The 16,386-nt window shown below is 46.5% G+C and overlaps 1 protein-coding gene across 1 annotated transcript in view; it reads left to right on the forward strand.

The window, feature by feature from the left end:
* MBTPS1 (membrane bound transcription factor peptidase, site 1) overlaps positions 1–16,386 on the forward strand; it is a gene marked incomplete at its 5' end in the record, with an annotated part of 218,955 nt that overhangs the window by 54,112 nt on the left and 148,457 nt on the right. Inside the window, one exon of the mRNA XM_086949849.1 lies at positions 1,073–1,182. Coding sequence (XP_086805975.1) covers positions 1,073–1,182 — 110 coding nt within the window. The remainder of the gene's footprint in view (positions 1–1,072; positions 1,183–16,386) is intronic.

Raw genomic sequence — 16,386 nt, forward strand, 5'->3', positions numbered from 1 at the left:
TGGTTTTTAAGGTACTCTACTTCCTAGTTGGACTTTTGTAAATGGACAATCCAGAGTGGAGAAATTATATCACAGAAGAGCTACCTTTTTAATGTACAAAATATACTGTTACTTTAGATAATAGAGCTGCATTTTTAAAGTAGCTCGTTAATTAGAATGTTTACATATTCTTTAAATGCTGTTTCTCACTCCACGCTTTCTTATATCTTCTATTTCTAAGGATTAGCTAAGAGTTGCAAATTTGATATGCTTCTTGAGTTTGGTTATTGTTAAACTCCGCCATAATGCTGGTTCTAGGATATGTCACTTTGCATCGTTCATAGTTGCCTGTTTGTTGCACTCGAGTTCCCCACCTGTTTTTTTTCCTTGCCTGTTTTCCTCCCCTGTAATATGTGCTCTGCGTATTTTCTCTCTGTTGGGACCGTCCTGGAGATTCTCTTTATCATGCCTCAGTAGCCTGCTTCTATCCTGCGATGTCTTTTTCATATATGTAGTTACTGAAGTTACTGTACGACTCTTCCCCTCCCCCCCCCCCCCCCCCCCCCCCCCCACTTCCTTTACAGGGGATTGCTCCCTCTTCCCACCAGTACTAGCCAACATTCACAGCTTTATTTATCAGGCATTTCACTGTCGACTGCAAATGTACCACTACAAATTGCAGCCACTGAAAAGTCTCCTGTGTACAGCAGGAAGGCCCTATGCCCATGGGGGTCAGCCCTTGTGGACCAAGGAGGGCCACCACCTTTGTATTGCATTTGTTGAACATAATGTCATAGTTGAAAAAGGAGTCCCTTTAATTGAAGAGATTCATGCGATTCGTTTACTGAACCCTTAAGGCTGCTGCAGAGTTGCACTATTGAAGTATTTGTTCATGCAACCTTTCCACTTGGCATTTGAGAACTAACTGCACACAAAATAAAGTACACTTACATAATGGAGCCATTACAGAATGACTCTGATGCTGCTCCTCCCTCTTTCTATTGTTGAAACGGCGAAAGCAAATGTTACAACTTAATAGAGCACATCAGCGTTTATAAAATTTACCATCAATCATGCATTGTTCCTCCTACAGGCCTGGGTCATGGAACGTTTGTCGCAGGGGTCATAGCCAGCATGAGGGAATGTCAAGGATTTGCTCCTGATTCTGAGTTGCACATATTCCGGGTCTTCACAAACAATCAGGTATGATTTGTAATTCAAACTCGTTTTTCATTGCCTTTTAATGTGTGTTTTTTTATCTGTTGGGTATTTTGTGCTGGATAGGAAGTAACCCTTAATGTAATCATGGTTCCTATGTGAACTGTCATCCTGTGTACAGTGGGGACGGATCAGTCGTTATGGGGGCGGTAGCAAAGCCGTGGCGAAAACAAACAAATTGTTCTGTGACTATTTTGCTAGTCTTTGACCTTCAAGTAACTATATATATAAAATAATGCACACACCTTAAAAGAAAAATAAATGCAAAGTAAACTTATGTTGGGAAATACACTTTTATGTTACGAAGCCTCTTTTATCTAATGCTATCACTGCAGATGTGTTTGGGTGTGTAACCAGACTTGAATCCTGATTGGCACAGTGAGACTAATGATTTGTGTTCATGATGCTATGAGGTCCCAGCCTGTGATTGAAACTGTATAAATATGTGAGTCATTATATTAAAATTGTTTTCTAGAAGGCCAACAATGCGCACTAGACTAATATTTCCTGACCGGTGTATTAATCCTTATGCTTCCTTGTTTCTACCTGGACTCACACTGCCTGCAAGCTATATGTGATGCTCCGTGGTCATTACAAGCCAATTAGTGTGGGGAGGAGTTTCTTCTCTGTCCTTCTTACGGAGGAGACGCTGATCTGGACTGAAGGCGTGGGTGTTAATCAGATGACCGCGCTGGACCTGATGGGTTTGTAGCAGATGCGCCCCAGTGGCAGTCAAAGGCTGTTCTGAGCTCACTCGGATGCCGATTCAGCCACAGCAAGAGAGGCAGTGGCAGCGATCGGCCGTGGGAGCCACTATCTGTGACATGGCGGAGACCGGGGGTGTGAAACCTGAAGAGAGAGTCTTGATCGCCTAATTTGGATGTAGACCTGGACCGCCAGGTGAAGTTAGCAGATGAGGTTGCGTCAGGGCTGTGTGCGCCACATCTATACCTTGGATAGTTGGGGCTTAGAACTTGCTTCTGCTACGAGTGCCCCTACTGGGTTAGTACCGCGAGGCACTATGGAACCAGCCACACTATTGATGTGCGAGAGCAGGAACTGCATCTGACAAAGGAGGCACCAGACGCTCCTCATGGATTCAGTAGATCTGTCCCAGAGCCTGCTTATGGTGTTGCTTTAGCACCCTCTACTTGAATCCGCCTTAAGTCCACTTCACCTCTCCAAACAGCCCTCCCCTCCCAATCACTACAGTACAGAGATGTTGGGGCTGGGAAACAAGTTGGGATTGCCACCCTGTCCTAGGGGCCTGCTGTGCCCCTGGTGGCAACAAAACAGCTTCAGCACACTCATTGAACATATTGTGGATTTGGAGTGCTACTGTCTTGGGGAAGGAAGCTTTGCCACCTGCTGTCTCCTCTCCACCTCCTGTGAGAGTGAGCAGAGTGTCGCCCAGGATTAGTAGGATGGCACAGTGGTCAAGGACAGGCAGTCGAGGGCAACACAACAAACTAAGATCGGCCAGTTTGTGGCATTGCGGTTGGGAGGAGTGAAGATGAGGACTGGTGGTGGCTTATCAGGACAGCAGGAGGTGTCCATTTGGGCTCAAATACTAGCAGCCATTGATCTCCAAGTCTGCTCAGAAGCCAAGATAGACACCATTTCTTTTTCTTCAGTTTTTAAGAATTTTTGACGGAGTGCAGTGAAACGTCCCCTTATCAAAACAAAAAATATATAGGGGAGTATTACAGTTATCAGTATTAACAGACTGTTCTGTTATAAAAATAAAATTAACTGACATAATTCACGTCCGCAAGACAGGGTTTTTGTTGTTGAATAGTTGTTGAGTAGCGGGCAACCCTGTCCGTTCTTTCCCTCTGAGCTCCTTTATTGGTTAGACCATTTCTTTGCGGGTCAACCTTCTGTGAGTGGATATATGAAAAGTGGTGGACATGTCTCCAGAAACCGCGCAGAATTTAACCTCATTGCAGGAGGAGGTTAAAGCCCTTAAATCAATAGTGAGCAAATTTTCTGATCACACAATGATTAGATGATAGTTTGGAGGATGCAGAGCTCCAGACGGTGCAACTTACACCTTGAGTGGGATCCCATCCTGGAAGGAATAGAGGGATCCCATCCGGAGCAATTTCTAGAACTGTAAATTTGAGCTGGAGGGCCTCTATGATTTAATTTGTGCTAAAAAAGAGGGCACAGGGCCCTGCCTCCCCTCCCGGGACGATATTCGCAACATTTTTAAACTACCTTGATAGGATAGTATCCTCCAGTTTGTTAGGAAAACTGTTGACCTTAATTTTGATTGACTTGCAGTGCATATTTGTCCGGATTATTCACATAGGCTCTAAAAACTTTGACAGTTGTTTGCTGGAGTAAGCAACAGCTAAAAGTGATGGACTTGACCAATAGGCTTCTATTTCCTGCCAATTTAAAGGAACTACACGGAAGAAAGCTTAACTTTTTTATACCTCTCCGGAAGAAGTTTGGGACTGGTTTGAGATCCAGGGTGCTGATCGTGTCTCTGCATGCACTGAAGGGGCTGAGCGCGCCTGGAAACACCATTGGAGAAGAGTGAGATATCAATGAGGAAACCCCTCCCCACATTCCCTCAGGGATGGGTGTATAGACGATCTGAGTGACCTGGGTGGATGTTGCAGAAATATTAGGAGGTGACCTGGCTGCTGACTGACACTTCTAGACGCTTAGCCTGAAGAGATGACTGATACATTGGGAGAAACACCTGAGCCGCATGGACTTTGAAGATGGCTTTTGCTTCTTGATTGAACTGTACTGACTCTTCCTGAGGAAGGTGGGGGTAGGAGCTGGATGGGGTTCTGTGACAACAAGTAATGATGCTGTGATGTGTATATGGATGCTAATTCGAGGTATGTGTTTCACTGTTGCTACCCTCAGTATGGTTATGCCTAATATTGTGTAATGTAACCTGTGGAGAGCAACACGCTATGGGATCATATGGGGAGACATGGCCGACATACGCCGCCCTCCTCTTTGTTATGTGTTATGTTATGGAATATTTGTATAGCGCCTATCACCGCCGGTCTCTAAGCGTTTAACAGAAGAACATAACGCACTGATGCCCAAAGAAACCTACAGCTGTTTTACCGCCTAAGCCATCATAAAAGCCTTTGGGTCCGGGGATGTGTATCGATCTGGATGTCCCAAGATGGATCCTTTAAACTGAGGTATAGTACACCAGATATTGAAAGGTAGATTGATTCTGCTGTATGGGATGTTGAATAAATAAAAAATGTTACCTGAATGTATATGCCCCAAATAAGGATGACTAGGAGTTCTAGGTCTCATTACAGGTAGAACTTCTTCCAGATATACATGTGCCTTTGATCTAGGCTGGGGATTTCAATTATGTGCTGGATGGGAGCCGGAATACTCTTCCCTTATCACTCCGCAGCACTGCCAATTTGCTTGCTTTAAGAAAGGGACTTAAAACCTGGTTGTTCTGTCTTTAGTTTTCTGTTTTCTTTTTTGGCGGTCCTATTTCCTGTTGTGTTATGTGTTAGCTGCTGACCTGTTGGTCTGAAAGCGCCGGGACACTCCTTTGGAGTAGCTGAGCGCTATACAAAACCCCCCTATAACATAACATAACAGGCACCCACCTAAATTGGGCACTTTGCCCAGTATAACTGCATTCTTAACAGACCTGATGGGAAACCTCCAATGTCTATATGTAGGGAGAGCGCTGCACCCTGACTGTAGGGAATTCTCCTATCATATCCCTGTTTGTGACTCGTGTAGCTGACTAAACCGGTTCCTGATAACGTCGAACCTCACCCAACATGTACAGGCATCTCAATTGTTAGCACAATCCTGGTCAAATCATAAGCCACTATTGAAAGAATTCGATATGTGCAGGGAAAGACACTGCATCCTGCTCAGGAGACTCCAGTCAGAGGTTTTTCAGGGTACAGTGTTTCATACCGAGCTAGAGGAGTTATTAACTAACTTTTTTGGTAGTTACTAGAAGACCACTGGAATATGGTGGAATGATTAGGAGACCCTTAAGATGGTGACGAGAGAAGAGTATATATCTCGAGTACTTCGTACACTCTGACAGCTGGAAATGAAACTTGAGACAAAGAAGAGAAACTCATGACTACCGGGCATTGCTCTTTGTTGTGGAGCAGGGGAAGCTTTAGAAATTAGTAGGAAAATGTAGTGGCTGAACTCTGGAACAGGTTGAACCGATTCACTTACTCACACTGTAATAAGTGCTAAAATACATTTGTGTCCATTAAAAGCATGCACTCCAAAACAAAACTTATAACTAACCCTGGGCGTAGTTTGTGAAATAGCGCTACGCGTAGCTACACTTCACGAGTTACGCGTAGCACTACGCGAACTGCGTAGTACACTGTTTGCGATGATTGCACAGTGCCGGATGCTTGTCTGCACTGTGCAATCATTGAAAACGGCATCCTGCACAGTGCGAGCTGTCTTTTACTGCAGCTCGAGTAGATTTTTTGCTTGAGCAGCAGCTTTATCAACGCGGACTGGTAGTTTCTCATCGCAAGCGGTCGCGACCATTCGCAGTGAGAAACCTGACCTCCATGCGTTGAGAATCTCGCCAGGAGGTTTATTTTCCACGCTGTCGATCGGCAACTTGATGTTGCTGATCGCGAACGAGGAAAAAGTCTCGCCAGGATGTGCTCGCGGTCGCCAACTTGACATTGAGGAACGCGAGCAAGCCAAAAATGACCACTGCACTACGCTACACATGTTGCACTGTGCTACATGCAGTACGAAGTGGCACAAACTTCGCAAACTACGCTAGCGTAGTACTTTGCCCAGGGTTACTTGTAACACTGTGAAAATATCTCTTAAAACAAATACATCTTTGTCACTATGAAGTCTCAAGTGACTATCAAATAAAGCCTATATTGGCTCCCAAGAAACTTTACATTTACTTATTAACCAAATTTACCCATTTAAATTTCTTTTAGGTAGCTGCCACCCTGTCAAGAAGGCTTGTATCTTATTTAGTCTATTGTCCCTCCACCCGCTTCACAGCCTTTGCTTTAAGCTGGGAGCGCTTCATTAACCAATCTGGGGCAGTTGTTTTTTTTTTTTAATCAAAAGTACGGGAACTGTTATTAGAAAATTTCAAAAGTATGGGCACTGCATTCCACATAGACTCAACTACTTCAACCTTTGGTGCCCATTGTCGTATTGTGGATTAGGCACCGTTTTTTTTTTCTTGACTTGAATCACCCCTTTAAAGCATTGAAAAACAATACTTAACCATGCATAACATTTCTGTTTTGAGATAGACATTTCTTGTAATGCCACATCTAAGCTTTGTTATGATTTCATTCATTCCTCCTCATTTCTTCATTTGTGCAGGAATTTAAAAAGTTGACCTCTCACTAGTCCTATGAAGAAAATAAATATATTTGTGATATGAAATAACAGGTAGGAGAGCAGGGGTGGGCCAGAGAACGAGGGTGGGGTTGTGTGCTGCTGCTTTATTCTTTCCTCAGTAAGTGATTGAAGAGCGTTGGGTAGAAGAGTGAGTGCTTTCCCTGGCTACATTGATTAGCCTGTCGTAACACTAAAAAAGTAAGCACAGGCCTGGGTAATGACAGCAACATCCGATCTCTGCTAATCAAGTGTCCACCAGAACAAATCCTTGAGAATCTAAAGGTAGGGCAGGGCAAGGGTGTTATTCAACCTCTTTAGCAGAGCTGGGCTGCTGAAGTTGAAAGATGATCGAAGCAGCCTGTTGCTAGTACTAGTGTGCCGTTATGTGAGTGATGCCTTTGTGCCAATGGCCCTCAAAGAGCCTCTTAAATGAGATGGGCTGCAACACTGAAAGTATGAAGCCACTTTTCTTGGAATCCAGTCAAGAACCACTGGCCCTGTGAAAGGTGTTCTGGCAGCATCTATAAATCATTTGCATTTACTGTTTGGTTTGTTGGTAGCAAGCTTTCGAGGATCATTATTATAAGGAGGATTTGAATTGCCTACTTTGCAGGTTTATTTATTTATTTATTTATTTGTGGGTATTTATAGAGCGCGACCTATCGCTCCGGAGGGAGCATCTTGGCGCTGAGATGACTGCCATCTTTAACACCTTGGCTGCTAGATTTTTTTCCCCCCGGTGCTGCACTCGCAGATTTACCATTGTTCATGACGAGCTCAGCTCGTCATCAGCACAGCTCAACCGTGCCTCATGACGAGCTGAGCTCGTCATGAGCATCGAAGGGGTTAAGCAAAGTATGGGGATAAATGCTGCATCATCCACCCTCCAAAGCCCTTCACTAGCAACATCTCTTGTATATCTACCACATAGAGTGGGGGTCATGGGCCCTGTTTCAAGTAAATCAAATAGGCCTTCTCCTTGCACCCCAACCTAAGATGTACACTTCCCTGGATGTGTCTATACACACAGGTGCTGGGTCTGCTTCTGTGCCTGGATGATCCAGTGTGCTTGCATGCAGCCTAACTGTGTAGCTGCTGTATGTCCACCTGAAAACAAAACCTTTGAAACAGAAAAGTACACACAAGCTGCAGTGTTTTTTTATTTTTTAAGAGGGTAGAATAATGGATGTGATAACCTATCATATCATGACAGCACAACACATGCGGTCTCCAATAACGTTCCAAAGGCGCCTCACACTTTCACTTCAAAGAGAACTGTGTTAGACCTGTCACCCTTAGGATTGACTTTCCTCCAACTTTTTAACTCCCATTTTTTGCTGATTCTTTTTGTTCATTACATAACACTGGGGTAACCCAAGAATACTCTGAAGGACCTTGGTAATTAGTGACATGTAGTAGTGGTCTTCTCTGTAAGATCCAGTTTGAGGATAAGGTTTTAATGAATAACCTTGTCCTAAAGATTTTTCACACTCCCCCATCCATATAACCCAGGGATTAGTAAAGATTATGTTACTGACTGTAAAGGAGAGTTTGTTATATTGCCATTGCTGTAAACTTATCACACACAAAAACAACACATTTAAATGTTTACATGTTTCTGTAATCAGAAAAACACCAAATATAAATACATTATATGCACATCTGGTTGCTCCAAAGAAGTAAGTGAAGGGGTGCTCATGGGTGAAGTATTTCAGACGAAAAGAGGAAATAGACCAATTCCATATATAATCCTATTTACACATTAGCCAGGTGTGTATACATATTATCCAACATAAGTACAGTCTCATCTAGATAGAGTTAATCCTATTATTTACAATTGGTCCTTTGTGGAAACACTTTACAATCCATGTTGTATGGAATGTCAGCGTTTCGACCTGGCAGTTTTAGGGGGCGGGGCACTCGAAGCTTCAAAAGCAGGTCTTTATCTGGACTGGATACCCTTTAGGGATGGGGAGCAACCTGGAAAACTCTTCCGTGTCAGGACTAGATTTAATCAATAAATAAACAAGGGACATCTGGCTCCAGAACAGTAGTGGATTTAATCCAGCCTTAAAGCAATTGAATGATGCCAACCTTGAAGTAATCATAATACATCTATTCGTGAAGCAAGAGTCAGTTGATGCCCTTGCGCAATAATGCGGTAGAATTAAAGGCCAGGATACTATGTAAGTAAAGGGTAGGACATGTACCTTCACGTATTGCATGTCCTGGTAGTGACAAGCTGCATATTTCTTTTTTTACTACTGTGAGGCCTACCCCTCTCATAGGCAAGCATTGGAAATTCCTTAATGTACTTTAAAACTGTAATTTCTGATCAGAGAGGATTAGCGTATTCATGTTTAATATGTTTGTATTGGTAATAATAAATCCTCTTTACTGTTGAAGTTTGATTTAACACTGCTGTCTTAGAAATGCCACTTTTACAAAGTGGATCTTTATCTGTACTTATTGCGGTTTGTGCTGGACAGCCTATCTCCAATACACGTCTCACTTAGGTGACCGCTCCATTTTGTGTGTTCCCTCTAGACAGCCACAAACACAGGACGTTGAGGCTGATCTGCATTGTTAGCATTCATCTGCATATTGATGGGTCTTCCTGACCAGGGAGGGGAGAGGTGGCACACACTTACATTTTGATAGGTTATGTCCTGCCCTCACACAAAGTACTGATTTACCCCCCCAGGCTTAGCCTGGAAGACATAACTGGGCTGAAAGGGATCCTTGCGTACTTCAGAGTGTTCTTTTGAAGTCAACCCCTACATCAAAGGCACTTTGAAGTGTAAGTATTGGGTCTCTGACCCCCCAAATCAGACACTTCCGGATCTTGAACTGAATCTTTATCAAAAGTACTGCTGAGCTGCTTCAAGGCTCAACTGGACTGCTTTTGTGGAAGGACTGCTTTTCTGCTAGTTGCCCTGCTGCGGAGTCCTCCCTGACTCTACTGGAAGGAGAGATGGACTCTGCCTTACCCTCAAGTGATCTCTAAGGGTTTGTTAGCTTACCTCCTGTTCTTCTGAAGACCCAGGGAAACAAAAGACTTCCTACAATTCTGTGGGTGCTGCATGACTCTGCTGTCTTCTGGGCCCCAGTAGTGAGTTCTGCAGCTGTTTTCAACATCTGCAGCTCCTGGGCCCCTGAAATCAAGCTTTTGGGCTCTTCGCAACCGCGAACAGGCCCATTCGTACTGGCACTGTGCCGTTCACTTGAATGATCGGCTCGAGTATCTTCTCCTCACAGAGCGCCGCCAGCGACTGCAAGGCCCCATCTGTCGTTCGCCACACTCAGCCGACTCTTTGCGAGCATTGGACCACTGCTAGGGACTCTTTACCTGCTCCTGGTAACCACAACCTCCCCCCTCACCCCCCCCAACCGGGGGTGAGAAGTGTATCCGACCCGCGCTCTATCGTGGTCGGCCTGGGACTTTGTATTTACCCCAGTCTAGCACAACCTAAAGTACCCTTTAAGCGCTATATGTTTTTGGTTTATTCTTTGAAAATTCATAACTCCGGTCCTACTTATTTGATTTTTGTTGTTTTGGTCTTGTTGTATTCATAAACATATAATCTATATCCTTAAACCTGTGTGGGTTTTTTTGTGGTGTATTCATTGTGTTAGTGTATGTGTGTTGTACAAATACTTTACACATTGCTTTGTAGATAAGCCAAACTACCAGAGGGTGAGCACAGGTTATCTTATTGTGTATCTAGCTTACCCCGATTACAGCAGTGGTTTCTGTCTGGCCTGGATGGTAAATCACCTTCACCCCGCATCCGTGACCCCGCATGCTGTCACAACGCGTTTGTTACAACGATCGCATTGTGACAACGCATACCATTACTCCGCAAGTAGTTACAACGACTTGCGGAGGGGGGAGAAGGTGTTGGATTTAAAATCCAACTCCTTCCCTACAGTCCGCACAGACTGGAGTTGGAATAGTAAATTTTACTATTCCAACATCCAGAGCCCCACCTCCGCAAGTCGTCGTAACGACTTGCGGAGTAATGGTATGTGTTGTCACAACGCGGTCGTTACGACCGCGTTGTGACAGCATGCGGGTTGAAGAGACTTATTCGGCCTGGATGCATACCTCAGCCAACCCGAAATCTAATTTCGAACAAACCCCAATTTAATTTAAGGTCGAAACAGGATAAAGACTCCATCCCCTCACAGCAGAAGCACAGCTCCATGACTGGAACATTATGACATCACTGGCCCTGCACTGCCTGTCACAAGACAAGACCGAAGTTACATTGAGCCTGCAAAAGGAAGTCCTGGCACAACATGAGAGGAAATAGAGACCACATTGGAGGTAGTATGTCAGGGAGCACAGGGCCATATTCAGGTACACGGCTGGATATATTTTAATTACGTTGTAAGTGACCTCAAGAAATTAGAATGCATCAATGCCTTGAAGTGTCCATGTTTTTCTTGGAAACACATGGTATCACCCACAGAATGGTGATGGTATGATTACTTGGGAAAGAGTCTCCATTGTGACGTCTTTTGAGTATACACGGCTGGTAACCAGGGAGCTGCAGCATAGGACGCTCACTGGCTGGGAGGACCACATGCGCTGGTGATAGAGACCACAAGGGCAAACCCGACCTCACAAAAGAGGACGTCAGGGGGTGGAGGCGAGGAGGCAAAGGTGAGTGATTGAAGAAAATGAAAAGAGAACTAAAAATTAAATTTGAAGCGCACTTGAAAATCCACGTACTCCCTACACTTTGAAATATAAACATTACCTATCACGCTGAACGGAGGGACAGGAGTTGGGGGGGCTGGGGGAGGGGGATGCTGCAGCACCCTAAAAAATCCTGGTGCTCAGAAGGTGAACGGTCAATAAAGATGCCTTTCCGTTTCTTCTTTATCTAGCCACCTGTGCTGTGCGTTCAAAGACCACGGTGAAATGCCAGGCTAGGATCTTCTAACAAATTGCTGCTTATTCTTTGAAATGGAGGGTTGATGTTTACTTTTTTATTCTCTCAATACAAAGTGGGAGAATTTTGTAAAGTGAACTATGTGACGATCTTACTATATATAGTACAGGAAGCGTGAAGAGAAAAGCTGTGGAATGTCTTTTATTTCTAAAACAACTACATTTGAAAACCTGCAAATGGAACTGTACAGCTATTTAGACAAATATCCGCATTAATGCAGAACGGAAGCACATTGTCTTGTCATTGTGAAGTGTGACGGAAGCAGACGTTTTTAATAGGATAAAACAAAACAATTGGGCGAAAGGATAGGATGTAGCCTTGCGGCTAGAGCAGTCGACCTCGAAGCTGGGGAACCGGGTTCGAGTCTCGGCAACAACGCTCAACATTCTCTGATTCTTGGCAAATCACTTAGGGCCCGATGTAGGTAAACGGGATTTTCCGATTTCAAAATACCGAGGCGGGCCGAATCGGTATTCTGAAATCGGAAAACGAGATGTAGGAAAAAAATACCGAATGAAAACCGATTCGGTCGGCATCGGTAATGAGATTCGGTACGTTCCGATTCAGCTCGGTCCGAATCGGAAATTACCGAATCGGCCAACAACGAATCGTAAAACACCGAATCGGCTACCACCGAATCGGATATTTCCGATTCGGCGAATACCGATTCGGTAAAAGCCGATTCGGTAAAAACCGAATCGGCAATCATAGACCCATGGCGAAAAAGCCCATAGGAATGCATTGCATGAACCGATTCGGCTTTTACCGAATCGGATAATACCGAATCGGATTTTACCGATTCGGATTTTACCGAATCGGTAAAAGCCGACTCGGCAATAGGCGATTCAGCCAATGAGGTGGCTCCCCCTCCCCCACCCAAACAGGGAGTGGCAACCCTGGCAGGTGCAGCCAATTAAGAAGTTTCTAGAAGTTTCTGGAAAGCCTGCCTGAGCCCAACACACAGTTAGCAGCAGTGGGAGAAGGAGGTTGCAGACTGAGCAGGAGCAGGAGAAAATGGCAGATCAGGCAGGAAGCCAGAAGTCCTCCCAAAAGAGGAAGCCCAAATTCACCACCACAGAACTTCAGGTGCTGGTTGAGGAGGTGGTGAGGGTGCACCGCCAGCTCTTTGGCAAGCTGTCCCTCAACGTGCCAGACAGCACCAAGAGGAGATTGTGGGCCGACATCGCCCAGAAGGTCAATGCTGCTGGAGTCACCCCCAGGTCCATTGAGGAACTTAAGAAAAGGTTTTACGACCTCCGCAGCCTCACGAAGAGGAAGCTGGCCGACCTCCAAAGGCAGGCTGGACACACCGGAGGAGGCAAGAACCCGGCGCCACCCCTCACCGAGCTGGAGGAAATTGTCTCCAGCACCATCGAGAGGGAGAGCATCGTAGGGATCGGGACCCTGGACAGCACTGCGATGGCCACAGCTACAGGTAAGAAGCATGCGCATCATGACACACCCTACCAGACACCTCCCCATTAGACACAATGCATAGGCAAACATCAGCACTGTACTGTCACCAACATACAAGAGACAAGCATCATGGTACATGTAGTCAGCAGAAGTTAGCCAAATATGTCAGTGCAGAATCACAAGACAGGAAACAGTGTGACACGGTGTAAGGAGATGCAAGGACATGTGGAATGCCATAATTGTACTGACTGTAATACATCGGCACTCAGTTTACAAATGCTTCTTTGTACCTAGGGGCACCATCAGGCGGCACCACTGTGGCAGCAGAGGGAGCTTCAACATCAAATACTGCAGTGGCAGGGCCGAGCACCAGCCAGCCTGGCCAGGAGGAGGAGGATGAGGATGAGGAAGGAGACACCCCAGGGCTTGGAATGGAGGGAGTCCTGGTGATTGATTACCAAGCAGTGCACTCCCCAGTACTGGCCAGCACACCCCCCTTGCAATTTTCACCTGAAAACTCCCCTACAAGGCAGACCATTCCGCCGACAACAGCACCTGCCACAACCGTGGCCTTGCCACCCGTCCAACCTGTCCTGGGAGCAGGGGCTCCGGGACCGGCCAGCACCACACCCCCACCAGTGGCACCCCTGCCCACTCAGCAGGCCGGAGGCAGCAGTGCCAGACGCCGTGCCACCACCACCACCACCACCACTGCTGCACCAGCACGGGAGGGCAGTGTGTTCCTGGGCCTGGAGGGCCAGATGGTCAAAATCCAGCGCCAACAGGCCAGATCCACCATGGCCTGCCAACGCCAGCTCCTGCAGCACAACCTGCAGATGGGGGAGTTGGTGAAGGGTTTCCAGGCTGTTGTGGACAGCAACAAGGAGGTGGCAGCAGGGTTGGGCAGGCTGACCACTGCCATCACCCACTCCTCTGCCAGGCAGGAGGAGCATGAGGTTGCGCGCAGGAGGGATGCCCGGGTGCTCAACCGGGCCATGGCCCGCCTTGCAGCGGCGACCGCACAGCTGTGCCATCGAAGCTCAAATCAGGAGTCGGTGCTCAGTCAGCATACGGCTGAGCTGACCAGGGGGATGGCCAGGATCACCACGGCCATGGAGGCCATGTTAATATCAAACGCCGCCTCCAATCCTGCCCTGGACCTGGGTGATGCTGGAGACAGCAGCAGCCGCAGCAGCCCGGCCAGCGCTGCATCAGAGCCAAGGAGGAGCACCAGGCGATCCGCTGATGCTGCAGGCCATTCGGAGGGGGCCGAGGGACACCCCAGTGGGTCTGGAAAGCGGGCCAAAAAATAGGCTGGCAAGGGGGGATGAGCAAACCAGAACCCTGGACTTTATTTGTTTTTACAGACTCCATTTTTTGATGCACTTCAGTGATGTAACTGTGGTGCATCACTATTAAAAATTTTATTTTCCAAGCAACATTTAGCTGTCTTTGCATCTGTACTCAGTCAGAAATAGTTCTCAGTGATCTCCTCACGTCTGTATCTGCCATCACATGGCGTACACACCCCAGCTGGCTGTGTCAGTGGCACAGCTTCGTCGTCGTCATAGTCCTCGTAGTCAGACAACTCCACCTCAGTGCCCTTCTTGACCGCAAGGTTGTGTAACATTGCACATACAGCTATGATCTTGCAGCAGGTGATGGGGGTATACTGCCTTGCACCTCCACTCTTGTGCAGGCATCTGAATCTACTTTTCCAGATGCCAAAGGTCCGTTCAACAACATTCCTGGTGCGTATGTGGGCCCGGTTATACCTCCTTTGGCTGTGTGTGGAGGGGTTGAGGTAGGGGGTGAGTATGAATGAGCGGAGGGCATATGCACTGTCGCCTGGAAGAGAAAGGGGTCACATTAGACACATGCATACATGTATTACACCTACCTACTATGTGTTATGGGGGTCTGATGATGTGGCTCACCTAGGAGGTATCCTTCTCCAAAATCGCCAGCCATCAGCCGTGCATATATGCCGCTCTGTTGGAATATATAGGAGTCATGGGTACTCCCTGGAAATTTTGCTACCAGGTCTGTGATGGTGCACTTGGCATTGCAGATCACCTGCACGTTGATGGTGTGTGTCGATTTCCGATTGCGGTATATGTATTCGGTGTCCGCTGGTGGGCAAATCGGAATATGCGTGCCATCTATGCAACCGATGATTTGGGGAAACTGCGCCATCTGGTAGAAGTCTGCTTTGGTTTGTAGCAGTTCTGCGTGGGTTGCAGGGAATGAGATGTATTGCTCCATCCTGTCTATCATGGCGTCAAGGAATATGTGGAAGAACCTTGACAGGCTGCTCTGGCTCACCCCTCCTGCTGCTGCTGCTCCACTTTGATAGCTACCAGACGCTACCAGGTGTAGGCTGCATAGCACCTGGACGTGCGCAGGGATGGCGTGTGCCCTTGGGGTGTGGTGGTCCAAGTATGGCTTAAGGTCCCTGATGAGCTCAAGTATGGTGTCAGAGTCCAGCCTGTATCTCTGTAGGATCTCAGCCTCAGTGAGCATGAACAGGGTTATCCTCTGTCTGTAGACCTGTTCATTTCTTAGCCATTCCCTCTGTCCTTCCTGCTGTAGCCGTAGCCGCCTCGCAATGACATAGAAAGCTGCCATCCTGCAAGTTGCAATGCATTTTGGGACTGTTTATATGGGTTGGAGTTGGTTACCACCCGATTGCAATCCATGGTAAATACCGAGTGAATTCTACCGATTTTGAGCCGATTTCGGTGTTTCTGTGCCTCCCTACATCTCCCCAACTGTCGGAATCGGGGAATTTCCCGATCGGAGAATCATACGAATCGGCATGATTTCCGATTCGGCTCATGTCCGATTCGGTATTTTTTCCGATTCGGTACATGGACCGAATCGGTGATTTTCCGATTCGGTGTCACTAACGAATCGGTAGTAGGACCGAATCGGTGATTTTCCGATTCGGTGTCACTAACGAATCGGTAGTAGGACCGAATCGGTAATTTTCCGATTCGGTGTCACTAACGAATCGGTAGTAGGACCGAATCGGTGATTTTCCGATTCGGTGTCACTAACGATTCGGTACATGGACCGATTCGGTCTTTGTAACCGAATCGGTGTTTTTCCGATTCGTTACATATCCGATTTTCGGTATGTACGTATCGGATTCTTTCCCATTCGGTACTCATTCCGAATCGGTTTTCTGTCCGATTCGTTCTGTTTTTGGTTCCCTACATCGCGATGGCTGTTTACCGATCGGTAAGGGCCAAAAATCGGTATTTTCGGCCGATACCGATCGGTAATGCCCTACCTACATCGGGCCCCTGATGTGTAGCGAAACTGGTGTTTGTGTAAAGCGCTCTGATACCCGATGCCTCTGGTCTAGTTCGCGCTATATAAAACTCTTTAAAAAAACAAATAACTATATTTACCTATATGCAAGTTAATTAATTGCTGA

Source organism: Lissotriton vulgaris, unplaced genomic scaffold (genome assembly GCF_964263255.1).
Source record: "Lissotriton vulgaris unplaced genomic scaffold, aLisVul1.2 SCAFFOLD_912, whole genome shotgun sequence".
Lineage (NCBI taxonomy): Eukaryota > Metazoa > Chordata > Amphibia > Caudata > Salamandridae > Lissotriton > Lissotriton vulgaris.